The sequence below is a fragment of the Brettanomyces bruxellensis genome, chromosome 5 (assembly GCF_011074885.1).
Source record: "Brettanomyces bruxellensis chromosome 5, complete sequence".
Taxonomy (NCBI): Eukaryota; Fungi; Ascomycota; class Pichiomycetes; order Pichiales; family Pichiaceae; genus Brettanomyces; species Brettanomyces bruxellensis.
Window position 1 is genome coordinate 611,946 of NC_054686.1, and position 22,689 is coordinate 634,634.

Consider the following 22,689-nt stretch of genomic DNA (forward strand, 5'->3'; position numbering starts at 1 on the left):
TTAAAACCACTAATAATATGAGGTGATTATTACTTTTTATAAAGTGTCATCCAATGTAATATTTAATTATGGTTGAGGAAATCCTTCTTCAAATTTTAGGCGCGGGACTTCGATACATGGATTTATTTGAACAAGACAAAAAGTATTTGCGAAGGGAAAGAATAATAGTAGTGTACGGATGTATATGAAACACATCGAATAAAGAACTTGAATAATAATAAAGTTCTGAATACTATTTGACAGTTATATGGGCCTCAAAACAGTCAATAATCAGAAGATCAAACAACATGCGTTCAATATTAAATACCAAAAAGTCTAAAGCCCCCATTTAATATAATAAGTCATATTTCGAAAGTGATACGGTTTTGATTAGTATTTTACGATAATTAAAAACCGACGAAGCTGAAAGAAAAGAAAGAAGAAAAAAATATTAATAATGATACTGCACTAGGCAGTTCCTGGAGTAGAAATAATAAGGCACGAAATCTAATTTCTGAAACCCCAGAGATTTTTTTCCCTCCCCTTCCCGAGATGTTTCCCTCGCATTATAATGTGTATCAGAATAAAAGGAGGTTTCAGAGGTTTCCGTGTAACAAAATCAATCAAAAATGGATCGATCTCTCACAAACGGGAACACACTTTTCATTATTTAATGCTAATGCTTAACTAATATTTCAGATCATTTCTTCTTCTGCATATAAATGAATATATATATATATATATATATACATAGCCCAATCGTTTGTTTCATTCTATTTTTTTTTATTGGGTACTAGAAATCCAACCTAGATCTCATATATAGTTATAAGTGTATCCACCTTCAAAGAAATCAATCAATCAACTTCATCTCAAATATTCAGTTTAGAATAGTTACCGAAAATAAATATTACCTGCAATGAATGAACGCCTAAATAAAAGATTTGAAAGTGATAAGAGAAAACGGGATATTTGGAGATTGAATACCTCTAGAGGGATTTCACCTCTTAAAACCATTTCGCGAGACTTCACTAATAGGCCTGGGGCTGGTCATAAACTGATGGCTGTGAAGATGGCATCGGCACACAGTGCACGTGGGTTTGGAGGTTCAAATAACTATATTGGTGGGAATTATGGGATGACTTCACAATATATTGGCTTTCGACCTAAAACTAACTCTTCTCCTGGTTGCTTCAAAAATGATTACTCAAATCATTACATTCATTCTGGAATACTACCAGTCCGCTATATAAGAAATGCAAAGCAGCAAGTTGAAGGCTATCCCAAACTTCAAAGACTATGTCGATTAAAAGAGCAGCAAATTCGAAAATATGCTACTGTTCCTTTCGGAGCACGGGTAAAGACAGAAAATATGGTTAAAACATTGAACTCATGGGTTCATAACTACCATCTTCAGTTTGATGTAATTATGATAGGTGCCCTTTCTGAGAATCAATTATTGTATCCAATTTTATCACAGCTTCCAATAGATAAGCTTGCGGCAAAGCCAGGATTTTTATTTATATGGGCCTCTACACAAAAGATATCCGAGCTTTCGAGGTTACTCAATGATCCCAATTCATGGGCTAAACGCTTCAGAAGATCAGAAGAATTAATCTTTGTTCCTGTTGATAAAAATTCTCCATACTATCCAACAGAGGCAAATATACCGGAAAAGCAAATTTTAGAAGAACTGCAATGGCATTGTTGGATGTGCATAACGGGTACCGTCAGAAGATCTACAGATAAAGAATTAATACATTGCAACATTAATACCGATTTTGCTGTTGAAAATCAGAGTACAGGAAACTCGGCTGTGCCAAATCAGATATATGAAGTGGCCGAAAACTTTTCTAACTCGACAAGAAGATTGCATATTATTCCAACATCGACAGGTCTGGATCACCCAGTTAAAATGAGACCCGGTTGGGTAATTATTAGTCCTGACGTCATTCTTGACAATTTCAATCCTGAAAGATATGGAAAGGAGTTAGGAGCAGTTGGACAGAGGATTCCGCTAACAAATGATATAGAACAGCTCCGTCCGAAGACTCCAAATTAGGCTAAACTTTTCTTGGTGTGATAATGTGTTTGTGTAGTCATCTTGATTCCAGAAACTACACATACTCCTACTTAATCTATGAAGGGCATTAAAATAGAGATAAAACCAAGATATATCTAGCATTTTAGCATACAAATTTTGTAATTCTGTTCAATTCAACAGTTTCCACCACTAATATAAGATACGGGATACGCGCAATTGACATTCGTTCAACCTAAAATTAATATACATAGAGAAAAGATATAAAAGAAACAATGCAGGGATAAGAGAAATATGTGAGAATATGAGTAAGAAATAAAAATAGGGATCACGATAATTATCATGATAGCAAGGACTGTATGTAATAACACTTTAGCCAGTGGAAAATAATCAAAGTAGACCAAAATTCGATAGATAATTGAAATGTGTAAAAGTAAAAAGAAGAAACAAACAGAAAAGTTTCAATTTATACTTTTGTATCACATCTCATATGAAGTGGCATCTCTTCCAGCTTCCAACTCTTCGAGAGCTTTTTCGATTTTATCATCATTATCAGTATCTTCCACTAACTCGATAGCAGAATATTTAACGAGATCCCATTTCTTCCAAAATAGGAAACAATCCTCTGGTTCCTCGGAATCAACGTAATCTTGCAAATAGTATTTTGCTTTAATGAACCTATCCTTCAATTTCTGGAGCCTCATGTTTTCCGGCACCTCAGAAACTCGACAATGGCTCTGCAGTCCTGCTGCCGCCACCTTATTGGCTAGCCTTGATCTTTGAGCGTTGCTATCACTGTCATAATCAGTGATAAATGTCGACGATGTTAAATTTCCCTCGTCCGAAGAGCAAACTGACGAATTTGCACTCGATATCGATCCGTCATCAGGATTGACTTTACCCTTAAGCTGATCATTATGGCCATGAGGTCGTGGAATTTGCATGAAGGAATGACTCACGCTGGAATCATCAATACTCTTCTCATTTTCAAAGCCATATGCAATTTCTTCGTCGTGCGAGGTAGAATCGCAATAACGAGCCCACGCCTCATCAATAGCTCCAACCAAATAGTCAAAGCACCGAGATCTGGCATCAAAGTCGGAACTTGGAATCCCGTTATGACAAACAGACACATGTGAGCATGAAGGAACAGTATATGTATCGAACGAAAGCGGACTCGTAGGCAAACAACTCATAAAACTTGAGGATCTACGATGATTCAATTTCTTGTCATCCCTCATACTGTCATCAAAAGACGACCCGCGAACATTCAGATCACGGCTAGAATACTCCAGAGAGGCTGTAGATAGACAATCCGAATTTTCGGTGAAACTATGTGCCCGATGCTCTTTTGAGTTCGAACGTCTTCTCCGAGAATTCCTCCGATGCTTCTTAGAAGCTTCTAGATCTGTTTCATCGTCATCGCTGTACTGCGCGACGGCCCTTGACATTTTATAATCTGTCATAGGAACTGAAAGAGCCCTCAGGGATTTCCTTATATCAAGAGGTGAAGTTCCAAATCCGTTATCTTCATTATTGAAGTCTTTGACATCATCAGAGTCCCCATCATCAGATTGGGCCTCAAATCTTTTAACAAGAAAATCCGTCGTCCTCTTCAAACACTGCCTTTTAGCACGTGACATTTCATCTAGCATGCGAGTTGCAGAGGCGTTTCTCTGCATATATGCTCTTTTCAACGACAGTGCAGCCATATTTATAGTGTACAATAATTCCAAACCAGAAACTATTAACTAATATTAACGAGTCTGATGTTTCCGTCTCTTCCGGTAAGCCTAAGTAAATTTTTCTTAGCAACCTTTCTTTGCAACAAAGTATTTGTGGCAAATTGGTTCGCGCTTAGAGGGGAAAGTCAAGATGCTGAGGAAAAATTTTTTCTTGCAAGCAGCAAAGCGGGGTTGAGGGGAGAGAAACAGACAAGTGGCAAACTGTTTTCTTAGGTAAAATTAACTCAACTGGCGAAAACGGTTCAATCAAAACACGCTTAGAAGAACAACTATTATATATATCTTCGACCTAAGATTCGAATATGTGATAATATAATGCCTGAGCTAGTTGTTGATATTTTTTTTATCGAAAAATACCAAAATCTGACCTACCTTATAACGCTTATAAAAAGGTGAAGCTTGGTTTTAACAAAATAAAAAAGAAACTTAAAGCAGCGGGAAATTGCTTTCACACCCTCTTTTCGCGGAATGTTCAATATATTCGCAAAAAAAAAAAAAAAAAGAGGCCAATAATAAATCTCACTTTATTTCTTGCCTGATAATGCGAGACCGTACAGCCGAAAGAAGAGAAAGGCAACAATTTTTGTAAATTAACTTTGCGTATTGTTATCTTTCATTTTGTGCTGCCCAAATTCGCGATTTCTCACTCTATACATTCTTGTAATTCTCGCGCCCATTCCAGGATCGGGACTTGATAAAGAATAATTGACCGGTCGATTAACGTCGATCGAAAAAATAGGATCTGCTTTCGGCAATCAGGTAAGATCATAACATCAATCGGTATTTCCTTACCTCAAATAGCAACGGACTTTCAGACGTACATATTATGATCTGTAATGTAGCCAATTATATCTGCATATGTGTACTTTTTCCATTTTTCTTGACCGCCGTTAATCATGGCTCTGATTTCAGATGAGCTGATATTTAGACTTGTGCCGTCTCCCCTCACCAAAAACAAATGTCTAGTCCATTCTGAAGGAATGTCATTCTTAAACTCACCACGTTCAATCTTTTCAATATATTTTTCCTGCTCCTCCTGTGGATATTTCTCATCATTTCTGCTTAAAATGAAGAAGCTAGAGTTGGCAAACAGCGGTTTCAATGCGGATGATATCGATTGATTAGGATAATATTTTGGATCAAACAGTCTTACAAGAGTGTCAAACCCTAAAAGAAAAGTAAACTTCACCTGCGGTTTGTTTATTTCCTGATTTATAGCACTTATTTTCTCAGTGAAGAGAGACTTGGTTGTCAACCCAATTGAGCAGGCAATACCATAATCCTCAGAAATATGAGAAGCCAACAATTGGATCATATCCAACCTTAGTGAGTAATTTCCTAGATCTGCGGTCTTTTTATCTGCATTCTTCAGTGATAAAAGGAGAAGCACCGATTTCGTATTAATCGTGGAGACGGAAACATCGGATTGGTCCGGAAAATGGTAGAGAATGGATTTTTTCACCAATGTTGCATGCCCAAAGTGTGGAGGATTGAACGAAGAGTCGAGAACAAGCACCCTCTTTGTAATATTACTTATGATAGGGCCATTGCTTGTTGTATAAACGATCTTGAACGCTGATCCGGAGGTAACGAAGGTCTTGAGAATTGAAAGTGAAGAGAACGCCATCAGTTAGCAAATATGGTGGATCACGGACCGTTTAGTTCTTTGAGGGAGTACAAAGAAAGTTGGGAAAGAATGAAAGGAGGATGGTGATGAAAATCGGACGCTTAGCATTCGTTATACTTGAAAGTAATGGAAGATAGGAAGAAAAACTGCCGATGCATCTTCGAGAGAATGCATTTTTCTTGGACAGATTCGGTTATACGAGATCGACCGGGAATTACAAGACGAAAAAAAAAAAAAAAAAAAAAAAACGCACCACCAAAACTCAAGCAAATATTATCAATACATTACGCCTGCTACAAAACAAATATGTGATCAGACGGGAGCGTATCCGTATGATTATGGCTGCATTACACTATCTTGAAAATGAGCACAACTCAGGTGAGGAAAAAAAACCGTGCATAGTTACTTAATCGATAACCCTGGACCAGTCACTCTCAACAATACCATACTGTCTCTCGGCAATCCACTGAGCAATCTGCTTAGTGAGGGCACCAGCCTCTTCACCTGGAAGCAATGGTATCTTGATGTGCTGTCCATCGTAACCAATCTCCTTGACTGGGGAAACAACAGCAGCAGTTCCGGAACCAAAAGCTTCTAGAACTTCACCCTTCTGGGCTTTCTCCTGGATCTCTTTGATCGAGCAGTATCTCTCAGAGATGGTCCACTCGCTCTTGTCCAACTTCTCCTTGCACAAGTTAAGGATGGAGTCTCTGGTGACACCCTCCAAGATCATACCATCCAATGGAGCAGTAACCAACTCCTTCTTTCCATTCTTGTCCTGGAAAGCAACGAAAAAGTTCATGGTACCAACTTCAGTGACGTGCTTGTCTGGGCCAAACAACCACAAGTTCTGCTGGTAGCCTCTGGAAGCAGCCTCTAACTGTGGTTTGACAGAAGGAGCGTAGTTAGCACCCAACTTCTTGTCACCAACACCACCTGGCCATGCCCTAACAGCGTAATCGGTGGCCTCCAACCTCACAGCCTTGAAGCCTGTGGAGTAGTATGGACCAACTGGTGAGCAGACGACGTACAAAAGAGCATCCTCTGGGGCATGAACACCCAATCCGGTGGTAGTACCAATCATGGTTGGTCTAATGTACAGAGAGTATCCTCTCTGGTCAGGAATGAAAGACTTGTCAAGTTTCAAGAGCTCACCGATCAACTTGATCAACTCCTCGCTGTCAAACGTTGGCAAGCAAATTCTGCTGGCGGACTTGTTCATTCTCGTCATGTTTTTGTCAGGACGGAAAATTCTGATGTGTCCCTTGGCGTCCTTGTAAGCCTTCATACCTTCAAACAACTCAAAAGCATAGTGGAAGACGATGGCAGATGGATCCAATGTGATGTTTCCGTATGGCTTGATGACCGGAGTTCCCCATCCGGAGGTCTTGTGCCATGGGACCTCTAGCATGTGATCCGTGAAAGATCTTCCAAAAACCAACTTTTCATTTGGCAACTTTTGCTTTGGATTCTCGGTCTTGTGAATGACCAATTTTGAGGCATCAAGGGCAGCCGGTGTAGCAGTAGACGACATTCTAGATAATATGTTTCCAAGGTTTGCAGAACGTGTAGTTAGACGTATACTATTTCTAAGATTAGAAAACATCTTGAGTAATTCAAATCTGTGTGATCAACAAAAAAAGAGCGAATAATTTCACCTCTCTATATATATTTCACTAACTTTTTTTTTCTACTGTCACATCTCTTCCTATGCAGAGATACAAATTTTCCTGATGACCCATTTTTTTCTCCAGAAGGAAATTTCCAACTATATAAGATAAATTTGTACGCGAAATGACTACAAAATTTAGCTAGGCACAAATACAATAGATTATCCGATTCTCCTGCAGATGCTCTTTAAATGGTCTATTCATTTTCTGATAAGATCTCTGCCGAGCGGCATTATGCTACATCTCCAGATGGTAGTTAGTCACAGCCGAGAAACTGCACATCAACTGTTTTAACGTTAAATTATCGATAACCATTAAATATTTTCTTCTTCTAATAAACCCTTATAACTGGACTCACATCTAGGCCAAAAAGAAACTCATTCTATTTGATTTGTGCACTTTGACATTTTGATCTACCCCAAATAGGGAGATAGAACGATAAAGTACATCCTCCGGTAACGGAATGCTTGATGACTCTACAATGTAAATCAAGAGGTCGGTTAATGGCGGGATTGTTTTTTTATCGAGAATGAAAAAATCGAGAAATTGAAAAATCAAAAAAAAAAATTTGAAGTGGGATGAATGCGAAGAAAAAAAGTTTCATGCAACCGATTGATTGTTCTCTATAATCGCATCGGGGAAATGTATTAAGACCATTGTAGTATACATGAGGCTGCCGATATGTAATATTTTAACCAAATAGCAGTATGAGCTACGTGAACACAACACAAATCAAGGCACAGCTAATACTTATTAATAGTCATCTATATTTTCTAGATTATCCGTCACCTTTTATCAATGATCGGCATCCACCACGCTTCTTCTCACTTATACGCTTTTCTTTCCATTACTGTTATCCTTGGTTGTGACCTTCTTTCGTGAAGCCTCGTATTTTTCGTCAAGTTTCTTTAAAAGAATATTCCTTGCACTCTCCTGCTCCTCTGTTAAATCCTTATGTTTCATGTCTGGATACACATCTTTTGAGTCATCGAAGACAGATGTGAAAAGCCTATTTCTGTCTGCGTTTGAAAGTCCATTAATTTTCTCTTTCAACAAGTTCTCGATACCTTCTGCCTCCTCTTTCTTTCCTTTCTTAACTTTCTTTGCGTTCTTTCCCTTTTTAACTTTCTTATTACCAATATTTCTTTCGAGGGCCGATATCTTTTCAAGTTCAGCGATTTTTTTGGCAGTCTCATCATAAAGCTCCTTCTGTAATTTCTCGTCCTCTAGTTCCTTTCTGAGTTTAGTGTCCACAATTTTACACTCTCTTATGTACTTGCCCCCTTCAATATTCAAGAGGTCTGGACATGATAAAGCAAAGATAATAGATTGCATGCCCGATTCGCAAGACTTGAAAAATATCCAAAAGACTGGATATAATATTAGATATAGCAAGAGACCAAAAACGCGACCAAACGAAAGAAATCTCCGCGTGGATGGACTCCTCACAATGCCGGGATTTACGACATTCACTTTGATTCTACTAACAACATCTGGTGAATGCTTCTTCTTTTTGTATTCTTCATCAAGCCTTCTTTGAAATTCCTTCGCAAACATGTGAAGCATCAATTTGGAGCTTCCGTAAACTCTCCATGGGCTTCGACTTGGGTATAGTTTATTTTCCCATAGTAAATCATCCAGGTCAACAGTTCCCACTGCCTGGGTTGAACATGTCGATAGCACAATTCTAACATCCCTATCAATCGGCTGGGATTTTATAGCAGGAATAAGCAATGTGAGAAGATGGTAATGGCCCAAATAGTTGACTGCGAGTTGCTTTTCAACACCTTCTGTACTGACTTCTCTTTGCTTTCCGGGTGGCACCCTTTCCGAAGCAAGGCATATAATTCCATCAAGTCTTCTTGGCACCCTATTGTCCAACCATTTTGTTGCGAACTTCCGAACTGAGTAAAGCGATGATAGATCACATTGCTCCACGTATATTAAAGGATTGCCAGTTGCATCACGTAGATCATCCACATAATCTGTAATCCAAACTGCACCACTATTATCCTTTTCTAATTGGGATGTGAGAAGAACTAGCTGTGCACCTCTCTGTGCCAGTTCTTTCACCAATTCCGATCCAATTCCAGATGTCCCTCCTGTAATCATGTACACCTTCCCGTGAAGATCACGCTGCCATGTATTGTTTGATCCATTGAAATATAGCTTAAGAAGAGTGATCAATAAAGCAGGTGGCCCCAATTTCCGAATATACTTCCATCCTGCTGTATTTTCCGGTCCCTTCACGATAAGATTTGCAATGTAGTTAATAGGCATTTTTATTAAAGTGCACGCGTGTCTATGAATGCAAATTTAAAAGATGTAATTAGCACATATCCTGCTTTTTGGTAGTTGTAAAGATATGATTTACGCCTCTTACTTGATAAAAATGGGATCAACGAACCGAACGGGTTTGGGAATTGAAAAAAAAAAAAAAAAAAAAAAAATGGAAATAAAATTTTCATATCGTCTATACTGCACCATGATGTTCAAGAATAGTTTAGATAGCATCTTTCTGTTATATAAAAAGGGCCAATTTATAACTACAACTATGGATGAAGTTGCCTTTTACTGTTCAAAGGGAAGTGATGCAGATAAAAAGCATTTAAGCACATTCGGCTATCTTTCATCAACTCACTCTCCGAAGCAATATCTTCAATATCGACAATGCTATTGTGATCGAAATGGTGCTGTTTTAACCGGTGTTGGCCAAGAAACCAAACTTATTACGGCTTGCTATAAGAAGGCATTAATTCAAGTTTATCTTTACGGGAAAGAGGCTCCAGAGCAGAGAATACCTATTCCTGAGCCACTAACATGTATACAGATTATTGATCATCCAACTATTGCATCCTCATCTAGAAACTCGTCTGAAAATTGGCTTCTAGTTGGTGGAAGTAGCACGGGACGCTTATATGTATGGGAGCTATCGTCTGGATTACTTCTTGCTGTTAAAGAGTGTCATTATCAATCCATGACTGTTATAAAGCAGTGTAATAACTATATCGTTACGGGAGGTGCCGATTCCAGGGTTACCGTGTGGAAAATTACAGATTTGATCTCTGATCATATAGTGCGATCCCAGCCGTACGCTGTTTTTTCAAACCATACCTTGCCTGTCACAGATATAGTAGTCTCAGCCGGGTTAGATGATGATGCAATTATATATTCGTCATCTGAAGACAGCACAATTAGGTGCTACAGTCTCGTTTCCAAGCAACTTTTAACTACATTTGTTCTTCCGCAAAAGGTAACTTCTCTTGCATCCGATCCTAGCTTTAGGGCTCTTTATGCAGGACTTCAAAATGGTACCATTCGTGTAATTAATCTTTATAAGGCGGACCCAAGTTCACATGTATTGGAGGCAGTCGGTGGCTTGGGTAAGGTTATCACGTTAAAGCCTGATTTGAATAATGATGAATCAATCGCATGTATCCAAAGTGAATCAGCCGATAAAAACAAAAGTAAGGAGGAAAATGCAATCACTAAAACTATTGTGAACATTGACGGTACCACAATCATATGCGGAGATATGAGTGGGTATGTGTTTATAGTGGATATTAGAACTAAGCAAATTCAAAGAAAACTAAAAACACTTTCTGGACCAGTCTCACAAATATTATTATTCAATGCAATGTGCGATGACAAGAAGTTAACAAGAGATGTCAAGGATAAGCGGATAATCAGGAATATTCCAATTTTGAAAAGGGTTGTTGTCGATTCCGAAATTATAGGAAAACACGAGATTACAAAGAGATTGGGTCATCTGGAAAGTACAGCGGAAAGATTTGACGTGGATGAATTTATCAATACTGTTCAAAGCCAACAAAAATGTTTCGAAAACACTGGTAAATCCGAAATTATTTCTATTTCGGGTTCTAACACTAGCACAGCCACGAAACTGGGTGAAACTGCGGAGTTGAAAAAGCAGTTGGAGCAGATGGGTGCCTCTTTTTCTACATTGAAATCAAAATATGAGGAGTTGTATAAAGAATACGCCACCATTGCCAACAAATGAAAAGCACAATATAATATATAAATAGTATAAAAATAAATGTACTTTTTTTTTTGGTATTATTTCTCAGAGTATTACAGTATTGAAAATCCTATCGTAACAGTATGTGGATTTCGCGAGAATACCCAAATTTTGAGGAAGAAAAACATGCTCGGTAAAGCCCCAATTGCCGCTTTCATTGTTTGGAAATAAATAATGTGCTGTCATGCTTAGAAAAAGAAAAATTTGAGGTATCCAATTATTAGAATATTTCTCGGCATCTATTCCCAATTAGCGGTTTTCTTGTTGAGAATTGTAGTAATTTTATTGTCAAGAAAATGATTCCTAAATCCTTAGTAATATCTTTTTGATTTTTAAAGAGGGGGGAACAATGGACGGTATTATTTTGTTTTCCGTTAGGATGCGCAAAAAAAATCACTATTCGTGATCTTATATATAGGGGGGAGTTTACGAATCTGCAATTTCTTTTAGATTCAGAGATTTAAATATGTAATCCAACCACAATCAAAACGTATTTTGTACTTTCATTTCCATTTCAGGTGATATCACGCTTGTATAAATTGCTGACACGCAGTGGTTGTGCGTTTGAAAATTTCACCATATATATAAAGTGAAATATCAGCTGAATATCAAGACGATAAAAGTACAGTTAAGATATTACGATACAACAGTTACTGCCACCAAATTATTATTAGAGAGTTGCTTGAGTTTGTTATACATTTCATAAAACAGGAATCGAAAAAGAACTATTGAATTTCAACTCGTTGCAATACCATTTTTACGCGGGGTTTACAGACATACTTAACAATTATTGTTTCAACTAATATAATAGAAATTCATTTGAGTTGAATGACTGACACAAATTCACGCAATGGTGGTGGGGCCAACGATAGTAAGGTACAGTCCTCAAACAGCGAAGAAAAGCTAACGTCCAGTAGCGATCAGGGTGATACTGATCTTCACTATGTGGAGACGAATGGAACTCCAGAAAACTTCAATGCTGATAATATATCAGTTGGTACGACAACATCAGACTCTTCTGATACGTCAACTGCTAATGCTGATGATGTGGGTAGTGGATTTTCAGATCTTGGAAGGGTTCCTACCAATAAATCGATGCTTTATAAAGATCCAGAGCAAAGACCTCCAATATTCAAGTCGACTCTGCAAGAAGTTATATGTATTATCTGCGTCACTTTTGCCCCCGCCGCTGCCACGATGGCTGGATCATGCTTCCAGTTAGCACTTACTGTTACATCTGAGTTTTTCCACGTTGATGGTGGCCGACTCACTTGGTGTGTGAATAGTGTTGTTCTTGCAAATGGTGCCTGCTTGTTATTGATGGGTGGCGTTGCCGATGGCTTGGGGCGTCGAAATTCTTTGATGATTGGATATTTTTTGTATGCCGTGTTCTCTCTCATCTCAGGTTTTATGAATAACTTTGTTGCTCTCTGTATTATGAGGGCTTTGATGGGTGCTTCAGTTGCGTGTGCCACGCCTGCTGCTGCCGGATTTTTAGGCTCCACTTACAAAGATTCTAAAAGGAAAAACATGGCAATGAGTATTTTCTCACTAGGAGCCCCTGTTGGTGGTGCCAGCGGCTTCTTTATTGCCGGTGTTTGTTTGGTTGCAATAAACTGGCGTGCCATCCATTTCTTTTTGGCAATATTGTTCTGTATAATCAGTGTTTGCGTTTACTTTTATATACCAAATGATGAGACGCATATGGAATGGCGCCGGTCGAAAGAGATTTTCCGCCATTTGGACTATGGAGGTTCGGTCATATCGTTGGCAGCATTCACTTTAATATGCTTTGCTCTTACACAGGTTGATGCAACCGAGAAAAGATGGAATACACCTTACATCATAGCATTGCTTGTGGTTGGCATTCTATTGATAGGCGTTTTCGTTCTATACGAGATCTACATTCCATCACAACCAATTATGCCTATGAAACTTTACAAAAGCTTGAACTTTGATCTCTGTATGATCATTTCGGCATTCTGTTGGATGAATTTTCAAGGTGTCCTAAATTATTATTCTATTGTTTACTTAGAAATGATTAGAGGATACTCTTCCATTATTACGGCCTGCTGTCTGCTCCCACAAACAATTGTTGGTATGTGTGTCAATATTTTCGCCGGTTTCACAATGCATTTAATACCTGGCCACATTTTGGTTTCCGTCGGCTGTTTAGGCTTTTTGGTAGCAACAATTATCTGGTCCACACTCTCAATCGACAGAAATTACTTTCTTGGCCCATTCTGGTCTTTCTGTATTTGCGTCTTGGGAGCAGACCTTATTTATAACGTCTCGAATCGTTGTTCTTTGAATCTCGTTTCAAAAGACGTTCAGAGTAGAGCTGCTGGAACATTCAATACCATCATCAACCTAGCTTCTTCGGTTGGTTTGGGAATTGCTAGTACTATTGTCACGTCAAAGTACAGTTTATATGGTACTACTGAAGAGGACGACCATCCCGTTCAACTATGGGAAGGTATTAGATATGCATTCTATTTCGGTCTTGCTCTCTGTGGCTCCTCTTTAGTAATCAGCTTCTTTTTGAAAGTTGGCGTTGTTGGTGCCATTAAAAAGCCAGATGATATCGAAGAAGCTCAAGATGAATCCTCCTCAAACGAGAAAGTTTCCGACCCAAGTAGTGAGCCAAAAGCAGCTCTCGGCACACGGGAAAACGGCTTGATTCCGGCAGCCTGAAACACAGTTAATTCTAAATAAGCTTCCTTTTTATCCAAAACTTATGCAAAACTATATCTTACTAAACGTAAATACTGTAAAACATCGAAATGCAAAAAGTTTAGTGCTTTATTACCGCTTTTTCTGCCGCCTTCTCGATCCATCTTCCGTGCTTCTTCCGAGTTCTTCGTGCCTTTCTGTCCCCTCTGGTGGGTGATAGAGGTCTGTTAAATCCTTTCTTTCTGTTAATGTACTGTCTATACTCGTTATGTTGTATTTTATGGACACCGTAGCAATCTGTTCCCTCCACTTTTTTGTTTTTCGTACTTCCAAATCCACTGAAACCCATCATCTTTTTTATTAGATTGGTTTCTAGGTTATCTTCTTTATTATCTTCTTCTTCATCTGCCTTTTTAGCATTCTTCCTACTCTGATTGGACTTTAAATTATCGTTTTTCTTCACAAGCATTTCTTTTTCAAATCTTACTCTGTCTTTTCGACTCCTTCCACTCTCTTTTGCAGTGAATTGTAATGCCTCTTTGTCTGAATCATTATCATTATTGTAATTGCTAATCCGAACATCACGCGTATCTAACATATTTGGCACACTCAAATTTCTGCAAAGTCAGTATTGTTTTATCTCTTTTACAAAGAGAATCAATCATACAGGAGTCTTTATCGGCTTATCTTGATGAGGAAGTACACACTTCAAAAAAAAAAAAAAAAATTTCACGATAAAAAGTCTGAAAAGTATAAAATTCTTCATCTTCATTATTATACTCTTCACTAAATTCTACTGCGGAAGTAAGCCATTGCTTACACTATATATTTATAGGTACTTCATTTTATATAAATAAAAGAAGATGAGCGAAGAAACGCCGAAGCTTTCGAAGAAACAGCTTAAGGCACTCAGATTCAAGGCTAAGAAATCAGATAAGGCTGCTGAGAAGTTGGAAAAAGTTGAAACTAGCATCAAAGAAGTGAAAGAGAAGAAGGAATCGGAGAAGAGAAAAAATGAAACTGCAGAAGGTGTGCATCCAAGGAAGAAGAGAAAGACTAGAAGAGGACATCATGGAAGAGGTAAGAATGGTGCACATAATGGACCAAGATTTCTTTTATTTGTTGGAAATCTTCCCTATAGCATTGATGAAAAGACTCTCAGAGAGCATTTTAAAGCTGGAAATCCCGATTTAATACGAATAAGAAAGGACAAAGGAATTGCATTTCTAGAGTTTCTGACTGCCAAGGGTCATATACAAGGAAGAATCGATGCTTGTTTGGCTCTTCACCATTCGGTGCTGAATAACAGAAGAATTAATGTTGAACTTACTGCCGGAGGAGGTGGTAATTCGAAAAACAGAATTGAGAAGATAAAAGAAAAGAACGAGAAATTGATAAAGAAACGTGTGGAGAAAATTAAGAAGGAGAAGAAGTCAAAGGAAAGTTCAGATACAGCTGACTCTAGTACTCCGGATGAAACAGATCTGGCATTGAAATCAGGAAGTGGTATTCATCCATCCAGACTCGCCATGATAGAGAAGAGTAAAAACTGAGAACCTTCGATAAACTTATTAATGTATGTACAAGTACTTGCGAATGATACCAGATAATGCATTAGACTGGTTTAAATATAATAAGAAATGTAATTCTAGTAATCTTTGATTAAACGCACATGAGAATAAAGATATATAGTTTGTTTTAGTTTCAAGAAGTCGTGTATATTTTGAAGCGCTTGAAGCCAAGATATACACACAAAAAACCAGAAAATGGAGAATACAAAGAAAAGTGTTCGAAACTAACGGAACCACAAATCGGCTTACACGATGATCGCTCTCGTGAAAGCAGTTCAAATGTGGTAAAAATCATGGAAAGAAAGTGTGTCCAAATGAAAGAGCGGTAAGAGATATAAAGTTTGTGGGACGATGATGTGCCCTCTAAAAAAATGGTATCAATATGTGCACAAAGCAGCAGTATGGTGTCTATAGGATAATGCATTTCTTTGAGCGGGACATCTTTGACATCTTTCTCTTCTTTTTGTGGGATTTTAGAGCTGGAGCAGGAGCCTGCTTTCCACCTGCTGCAATTGCTGGTAGTTCTCCTGCAGAAGGTTCAATGTTGTTGGCTGCAATTTGCACGACATCTGGAGATATAACTGCTTTTATTGCATAATCGAAAATCTCCCTAACACCTTGCTGTGAAGCAGCAGAACATTCCCTATATCCAACGCAACCTAGGGAACTGGCAAGTCTTTCTGCAGCTGCAGATGTAACTGGAGTGTCACCATTCTCCTCAAGCTCATCCAGAACATGGGGATCATCTCTAAGATCAGCTTTGGTTCCGACAAGTAGCACAAGTGTGTCCTTAGGAGTGTGGTGTCTAATTTCGGGAATCCACTTACTCTTCACGTTTGCGTAAGAAGATGGTTCAACAACAGAAAAACAAATAAGGAAAATGTCAGTTTGAGTGTAGGAAAGAGGTCTTAACCGATCGTATTCCTCCTGTCCAGCAGTATCCCATAAATTTATTGTGACCTTCTCGTTGTCAACCATCACATTTGCAGAATAGTTGTCAAAGACTGTAGGAACGTAATCCTCAGGAAACTGATTTGTAGTATAAGAAATAAGAAGAGAGGTCTTACCGACAGCACCATCTCCGACAACGACACATTTGATTGATTTCATGGTTATAATTATAAATTATTATTTACCCTTGGTCCGTCTAATAAAAGTGAGTGATGATGACTTAACAGGAAACTCCTTTTTAAGGTGAATAAAGTGGATCTGCTTTTGAGCACAGGGATAAGTCAAGTTTCAACGATCTTTAAAAAAGAAGAAATTGCACTGAAAAAAATTATTAGGACCTTAAACTATTTTCCATATATTAAATGATCCTCAAGGGATGGTGGATATGTTCAAGTAAAGTTTCACAGGATGAAATTGTTTACAAAAAAATTATATCAAATAAAATGGAAAATAAGAGGATTTATTTAGCCAAAAAGGAGAAGAAATTGCTGTCAGTAAAATTAAGTTGAATGCGCGCACTCAATCAACGAAAAGTAAATAAAATCTTTAAAATGTCCACGAAAATAATAATGGGAGAAAATGGATCTAAATAATAAGCATTATCCCAAGCGCGGGAAAAGGGTCAGTAATAGTGTCAGGTTTAGAGCACAGATAAACGCTGGATGGAATGTATGATTATGTGTACTGCTTTCTACACTAATTTGCTTAAGCTTAAACAAATTTGCAATCAAGATTCTAAGAGAATCAATTATACTAAATGTGCTTCTTTTTTTTATACTGAAAAGCAACAGAACTGAGAAATGGCAACCATGATGATAGTAATAAATAAATGTGGAAATTTTGTGTTCCCCTTATTAAATTTTCGCTTTATGTAAGTCAATAATTAATTTATCTTTAATCACGTATTTATGATTGATCGTCCCATTGATTTAGAAAGCAGTAAAGTAATCAGCATAACTGCAAAGTCAGCGGAACAGGCGTATTCTCTACATTATTTTAATCTTCCTTCCCATTAAAGAACCAATAAGAGAAAAGCATTAATCTATTCATAGTGTGGCATGAAGTCAAGAAATTGAAAGAAAGACTTCTCGGCATCTCGCTTATACCATTTTTCAATTTATTTCAACCGCATTCAGTACTTGATTGTATTCAACGTTTACGTTATTGTCTTTCGTAAAACTGAAATTGAATAGAAAGGGGAAAAAAATGGTAAAAAAAATATTCTGCATCAATATGTACACCACCAATATTGTTTCGATGCAAAGAATTGGATGTCAAGTAAAATTTTCGGATTTCTTTACAGATATGCGTATCCACGCTTTTCGTGTATATCATAAACTACAGTAGTGTGTGATAGGGAGAAATATGTCGTCTTGAATATACTGTGAGTTACTTAATATTTGTATCCATGGTCTTTAACAGACATCAGAACTTTCTTCTCTTCACATCATAAGTCACAATTTTGCTGCACGTTTATGTGAGGTCTTTTTAATCCAGTTTTTGATCTGTTTAACCTCATAACTAGGTCTGCTTGTTCTACCTGAGACCGCTTTTTTATTCCAGAGTGGCTCTCTGTATCTCCAAGTAAGAGCATGTTCGTCATCTAGTGTATCTTCCAATCTCTGTACGATGTACTTTCCAATGTTTGGAAGAAACTTGTATCCATGTGCTGAATCACCCGTACATGCGATAATTGTGTCAGATTTCGGCAAGTAGTCTAAAACAAAGTTCTCATCGTAGGTAAGACTTGTCCACGCGATGGTACAATTGACAATAGGGTTGTTTGCCAATTCAGGAATAACCAAGTTCATCAATTGCCTAGTTATATCCTCTACATCCTTTGGTGCATCATGCACATATGAAGGAATTGACGTGGTTTGATGCTCGTTGAATGGATTTCTAACATAATTTCTGGCGTCTGCAAAAGTATGTCCAATTTTAATCACGTGATCTTTTGGATCAGGTGGGAAGAAGTAGCCAAGTTCCCCGCTGAAAAAGATAGGCATGTTCTTGTACTTTTCATATTCCTCTTCTGTGAGTTGAACATGAGACACGAGGTGACCAATTGCAGTCACAATATGATCCATATCCACCAAAGCTGAGGTGTTTGCTCCAGAGGAGACAATAATCTTATCGGCACGATAAATCTCTCCATTTTCTGCATATACCCTACCTTCTTCCACCCTAACTACATGCCCGCCCTTGCCAAACACGAACTTAGCACCTAGCCTAACGCATTCCCGATAAACAGCAACCAACGACTTACCTGACTCCCCCAATGCCGAGTCAATGTTATATCTGGCAACCAAATGATCTGGTAGCTTATTGTTCCGGAACTCTGATATAAGTTTGGCAATCTCCTTGCCAGAATTAAGTTTTATAATCCTCTGATTAACCCCCAACTTCTTCACATTCTCCGCACCAATCTTATCATAAATAATTCTTGCCTGATTTTCCTTTTTAAATGGTGAGAGAACCAATCTGCCTGTTTTCTTGTAGAATGGTTTATAAAGAGGGTCGTTTTCCCATGATTTCAATGCTTCCACTGCGAGTCTTGCATATAATGGACTTGCATACTCCACTCTCAACATCTTATTATAATCAGTAGCAGCTGATCTCGGAGTTGGAATTGTACTCACATCCAAGCCCAAAACATTTGTGTATCCCTTCTTTTTAAGCTCTAAAATTGTGGATAAACCAAAAACTCCACAACCAACCACAACAATTGGAGAATCTTTCTTTGGAATGGTTCGCTGCTTTCTTAATAGACTCATTTTTACAATATTTAGAAAAGCAAACACTTATGTAATAGAAATTCACGGAACCAGTGGATATTTAAGGATATGTCGTTACTGTAGTTTTCTGACGATACGGTAGTGATGACCTCCACTTTTTATAGTCTCAATCTCCAAACCGCAAAAGCATTTTGTTTCTCCGGTTTCATTATTTAATTCGAAAGCTTTATTGTCTCTTTTTTAGCTTTCACCGCTATGAAAATGATTTCCATTGGATAGTCATCACTTAGAAGACTGAATGGAAGACAACAAATGTATTCAATCAATACTGTTCAAAAGTCACGTGTTTCTTTATCTATTCGCGCCCCATATTATTCGTAATCTTAGATTCTGAAGAAGCTTCAAGTCTCGATACATTGCGGATTTCTGCCACCTTACTAAAAACTAAACTGCGATCTAATTTAGTGCGCGAGCCACACAAACTTTATTAGTTCTTAATTGTGTTTCTTGTTTTTCCCTTTCACTATTTTAATGTCTTTATATTGTCCAGTGTATTGTTTATTGAAGAGACGTCTTCTCATCGTGTTTAAAAGTTCCGTTATTTTGCTTACTTAAGCTTCGGCAATTACTATCCTTCTGCTATTTCTTTTGGTAACTGTATGTGTGGCTGTGTAATTAGGATAAGGTGAGAAAAATTATCCCGCTTTTCTCTTCAATAAAAAAAAGTGTGGGCCGAACAGGATAAGTCAACAAATTTTAATATTTTAATATTTTTACATCGTGATATACCTCGAATGAACTATGTATGGATCTTATAAATAGATAAAAAAAAAACAATTTCAGCTTTTCGATATACACCAGAAGCTTTAGATGAACAAGTCTGTACAATTTGTTGAAGATTTACCGACTGTTGAAAATACTGAACCCGTTTCTTTATATAGATCCACCTCACCATTTTATTACAGAGATCATGATAAGTACATCTTGAGTTATGGTTCAGATAGTTGGACTATAGAAATTGATGATAAGCTGAAAGAATCGCATTTAAAAGTTTTGTTTGACAGGTTGTCCTTTTCATCTGGTCACCTGAACGTACATCAGAAGGCTAGTGTTGCATTGCAAAAAGGGTATGACGAGCAAATACAGCATAATACGATCAGTTTTAGGATTTGGATCTTTATATTAAAAGATTGCTTGTTAATTCATCCTGATACACCTATTATTAAGGATATGAACCTTCGCCTTGCATATGGTATTATTTCTCGTTGTGAGATTCGTCAAGGAAAGGAAATATACATTGTGGCAAATGAGGACGATAACTCGGAATCCTTTGTGTTTCATCTTTATCCCGGAGATCAAAAAGCAATAAAGCATCCTTTATTTCATACATTTGCACTTCTTGATAGGAATGCAGCCCTTCAAGAAGCATACAATGGTTTAATTGATGGAATTCGTCGATCCCGTCAGTTTCGAGATGACACTAATGATTATATCACATGTGACAACGATGTCGATCAACAAGCGCACATAGAGAATGAAATTCTACTTAATGAAAGCGGTCAAGGCGATGATGAACTGAATGATGTTTTGTTAGATGTGGCTCCACGGACAGAAAGCAGTGCTATGAGTGTTGAGCTAAATGGAGGTTCTGTATTGGGCAGCAAGCGTAATGTTGGGTATGATATTGCGGCAGGTAAAGAAAAGCATAGAAAATTTGTGTAAACTTATTATGTATAATAGCATTAGCATTTGGGAATTATAAAGGTACCAAAATATATATATTTAAAAAAAAATTCACTTCAGTATTCACTATTCACATAGATGCATGTGAAGTTGCTTTTAAAGCCATTAAATGAGGTTGCTGCTACTGATGTATAGGCACCCGCATTTTCAAAGTAAAGCCAGTCCCCAATTTCAACCTCATAAGGAAGTTTAATCCGTGAAATAATGCAGTCCAATCCATCGCACGTTGGACCCCAAATAGAATATGTCTTCTGTGAATTAACGTGATTTTCTTTTGTACCCAGATTATCAAAATACTTGAACTGGCCGCCAGATGTTAGCACTTTTGGTTGTACCAATTGATGGTCATACAGGATGCAATTTAAATTTCCGTACACACCATCATTTAAGTATAGTCTTTCTTTCTGGGGATCTGATCTTTTAGAAATGATGTTTGCGGCTAACGTAAAACATGATGATGAAAAGTATCTTCCCATTTCAGAAATTATAATTAGTTCTGGATTTTCAGCCTCCGGAAAGAATGAATCTAATGCGTTACGAAGAATAATGGAAGACTGCTCTAAAGAGAATTTAGCAAATCCACCACCGACATCTAGAATATTCATTTTAAAGCCCTGCCTTTCAGCATAATTGAACAATTCTCTTGAATCTTGTACTGCTTTAGCAAAAGTGTTAAAGTTGTTGCAGCCCGATCCAACGTGAAATGCTATTCCTTTAAGGTCAAGATCCAGACTTTTGCAAGCATCAATCATTTCTTTGGCATACTTAAGTGAGGCCCCAAACTTCACCGAAAGTGGGCATGTTGAGCTAGAATCATCTGTAAGAATTCTTATCAATATACCGCATGAAGGGTGAAATTTGTTGATCTTAACAAGCTCATCGAGATTATCAACCGTGGTAAGAGCAACTCTAACATCTTTAGCATGTCTCAAATGAGGAATGCTTTTGCAAGGATTGGCATATATAATTCTTGATGGACTGATATTTTTGGAAATGATTTGATCGATTTCTTCTTTAGATGCACAATCAAAGCCAAATCCGAGATCTGCAATTGCTCGAAGTAATCTAGAGTCATTGTTACATTTCACAGCATAAAACGGATGAATCCTTGGTAGGCATTTTCTCAATTTCACTGCCAATCTTTTCAATTCTCCTAGGTCACAAACATAAAACGGTGCAATATCCTTTTCTTGACATGTATTAATGTCTATTTTTCTGATTCTATTGAATAAAGCTGAGGCGACGAGTTTTTGTGAATCATAATATGATTTTGAAGTTACCCCGAAGTTATAATTGAGGAACGGCTTTTTTGTAAGATCCTTTGATTCTTGTCGTGGTATAAATATAGAAGTTGGTTCCATCCTTTTGTCGCTTCTTGAATATCTTATTTTAGTGATTTGGCCTCGAACGCTACCCTTCAAATATGGAAGTAATTGTGAAATCTTAACCTGGTTGGCCATGCTACAGTCAAACCGAAGTATATGTGATTGAGTATTTGTACTATGATATACGATGGAACATATCAATTCTGTGGTTTAGTATCTATGTATATTGGAAATTGTAATACCTGAAAAATTATTGTGACCCCTACCGTGGAAATTTTTTTTTTTTTCAGAATAACCTGCTAGGGAAATGCAATAGACAAACAATCGAGAATATATACAAGAAGGACCAATAATTACCAAATCAATAAACATTCTGATAACTTTTGTACCTGTTATACATTAAGATTTGAGCAAATAATAACGACAAAACGATTTTAATCATATCCAAAATATTAATTCATGGCGTCCCGTTTGTATATTTCTCCATTAAGGAACCTCATGCATCTCAAACGGAAATCTCGCAATCATATTTTCCACTTTGAACAAAATCGGTGTGCACCGCGGCAAAATTTTCAGCTTACAATAATTTTCAA

At 37.5% G+C, this 22,689-nt stretch overlaps 13 protein-coding genes across 13 annotated transcripts; 5 read left to right on the top strand and 8 right to left on the bottom strand.

Annotated features, from left to right (window-relative positions):
• Nucleotides 1-895: 895 nt before the first annotated feature.
• Nucleotides 896-2,038, top strand: BRETT_004297 (uncharacterized protein; the record flags this gene model as incomplete). The annotated part of the gene is made up of 1 exon (XM_041282793.1): nt 896-2,038. The coding sequence occupies one exon, from the start codon at nt 896-898 to the stop codon at nt 2,036-2,038; it is 1,143 nt and encodes a 380-aa protein (XP_041135569.1).
• Nucleotides 2,039-2,496: 458 nt separating this feature from the next.
• Nucleotides 2,497-3,729, bottom strand: BRETT_004298 (uncharacterized protein; the record flags this gene model as incomplete). The annotated part of the gene is made up of 1 exon (XM_041282794.1): nt 2,497-3,729. The coding sequence occupies one exon, from the start codon at nt 3,727-3,729 to the stop codon at nt 2,497-2,499; it is 1,233 nt and encodes a 410-aa protein (XP_041135570.1).
• An 844-nt stretch (nt 3,730-4,573) lies between these two features.
• On the bottom strand, nt 4,574-5,389 carry BRETT_004299 (uncharacterized protein; the record flags this gene model as incomplete). The annotated part of the gene is made up of 1 exon (XM_041282795.1): nt 4,574-5,389. One exon carries the CDS (start codon nt 5,387-5,389, stop codon nt 4,574-4,576), a length of 816 nt encoding a protein of 271 aa, XP_041135571.1.
• A 406-nt stretch (nt 5,390-5,795) lies between these two features.
• Nucleotides 5,796-6,923, bottom strand: BAT1 (Mitochondrial branched-chain amino acid (BCAA) aminotransferase; the record flags this gene model as incomplete). Its single annotated transcript, XM_041282796.1, has 1 exon — nt 5,796-6,923. The coding sequence occupies one exon, from the start codon at nt 6,921-6,923 to the stop codon at nt 5,796-5,798; it is 1,128 nt and encodes a 375-aa protein (XP_041135572.1).
• Nucleotides 6,924-7,887: 964 nt separating this feature from the next.
• On the bottom strand, nt 7,888-9,339 carry BRETT_004301 (uncharacterized protein; the record flags this gene model as incomplete). The annotated part of the gene is made up of 1 exon (XM_041282797.1): nt 7,888-9,339. One exon carries the CDS (start codon nt 9,337-9,339, stop codon nt 7,888-7,890), a length of 1,452 nt encoding a protein of 483 aa, XP_041135573.1.
• Nucleotides 9,340-9,613: 274 nt separating this feature from the next.
• On the top strand, nt 9,614-11,080 carry BRETT_004302 (uncharacterized protein; the record flags this gene model as incomplete). Its single annotated transcript, XM_041282798.1, has 1 exon — nt 9,614-11,080. The coding sequence occupies one exon, from the start codon at nt 9,614-9,616 to the stop codon at nt 11,078-11,080; it is 1,467 nt and encodes a 488-aa protein (XP_041135574.1).
• Nucleotides 11,081-11,926: 846 nt separating this feature from the next.
• BRETT_004303 (uncharacterized protein) lies at nt 11,927-13,792 on the top strand (the record flags this gene model as incomplete). Its single annotated transcript, XM_041282799.1, has 1 exon — nt 11,927-13,792. One exon carries the CDS (start codon nt 11,927-11,929, stop codon nt 13,790-13,792), a length of 1,866 nt encoding a protein of 621 aa, XP_041135575.1.
• Nucleotides 13,793-13,892: 100 nt separating this feature from the next.
• On the bottom strand, nt 13,893-14,369 carry BRETT_004304 (uncharacterized protein; the record flags this gene model as incomplete). Its single annotated transcript, XM_041282800.1, has 1 exon — nt 13,893-14,369. The coding sequence occupies one exon, from the start codon at nt 14,367-14,369 to the stop codon at nt 13,893-13,895; it is 477 nt and encodes a 158-aa protein (XP_041135576.1).
• A 265-nt stretch (nt 14,370-14,634) lies between these two features.
• BRETT_004305 (uncharacterized protein) lies at nt 14,635-15,324 on the top strand (the record flags this gene model as incomplete). The annotated part of the gene is made up of 1 exon (XM_041282801.1): nt 14,635-15,324. The coding sequence occupies one exon, from the start codon at nt 14,635-14,637 to the stop codon at nt 15,322-15,324; it is 690 nt and encodes a 229-aa protein (XP_041135577.1).
• Nucleotides 15,325-15,750: 426 nt separating this feature from the next.
• RAC1 (Rho GTPase protein rac1) lies at nt 15,751-16,452 on the bottom strand (the record flags this gene model as incomplete). Its single annotated transcript, XM_041282802.1, has 1 exon — nt 15,751-16,452. One exon carries the CDS (start codon nt 16,450-16,452, stop codon nt 15,751-15,753), a length of 702 nt encoding a protein of 233 aa, XP_041135578.1.
• Nucleotides 16,453-17,747: 1,295 nt separating this feature from the next.
• BRETT_004307 (uncharacterized protein) lies at nt 17,748-19,067 on the bottom strand (the record flags this gene model as incomplete). The annotated part of the gene is made up of 1 exon (XM_041282803.1): nt 17,748-19,067. One exon carries the CDS (start codon nt 19,065-19,067, stop codon nt 17,748-17,750), a length of 1,320 nt encoding a protein of 439 aa, XP_041135579.1.
• Nucleotides 19,068-19,898: 831 nt separating this feature from the next.
• Nucleotides 19,899-20,750, top strand: BRETT_004308 (uncharacterized protein; the record flags this gene model as incomplete). The annotated part of the gene is made up of 1 exon (XM_041282804.1): nt 19,899-20,750. One exon carries the CDS (start codon nt 19,899-19,901, stop codon nt 20,748-20,750), a length of 852 nt encoding a protein of 283 aa, XP_041135580.1.
• A 77-nt stretch (nt 20,751-20,827) lies between these two features.
• Nucleotides 20,828-22,231, bottom strand: BRETT_004309 (uncharacterized protein; the record flags this gene model as incomplete). The annotated part of the gene is made up of 1 exon (XM_041282805.1): nt 20,828-22,231. The coding sequence occupies one exon, from the start codon at nt 22,229-22,231 to the stop codon at nt 20,828-20,830; it is 1,404 nt and encodes a 467-aa protein (XP_041135581.1).
• Between the last annotated feature and the right edge of the window lie 458 nt (nt 22,232-22,689).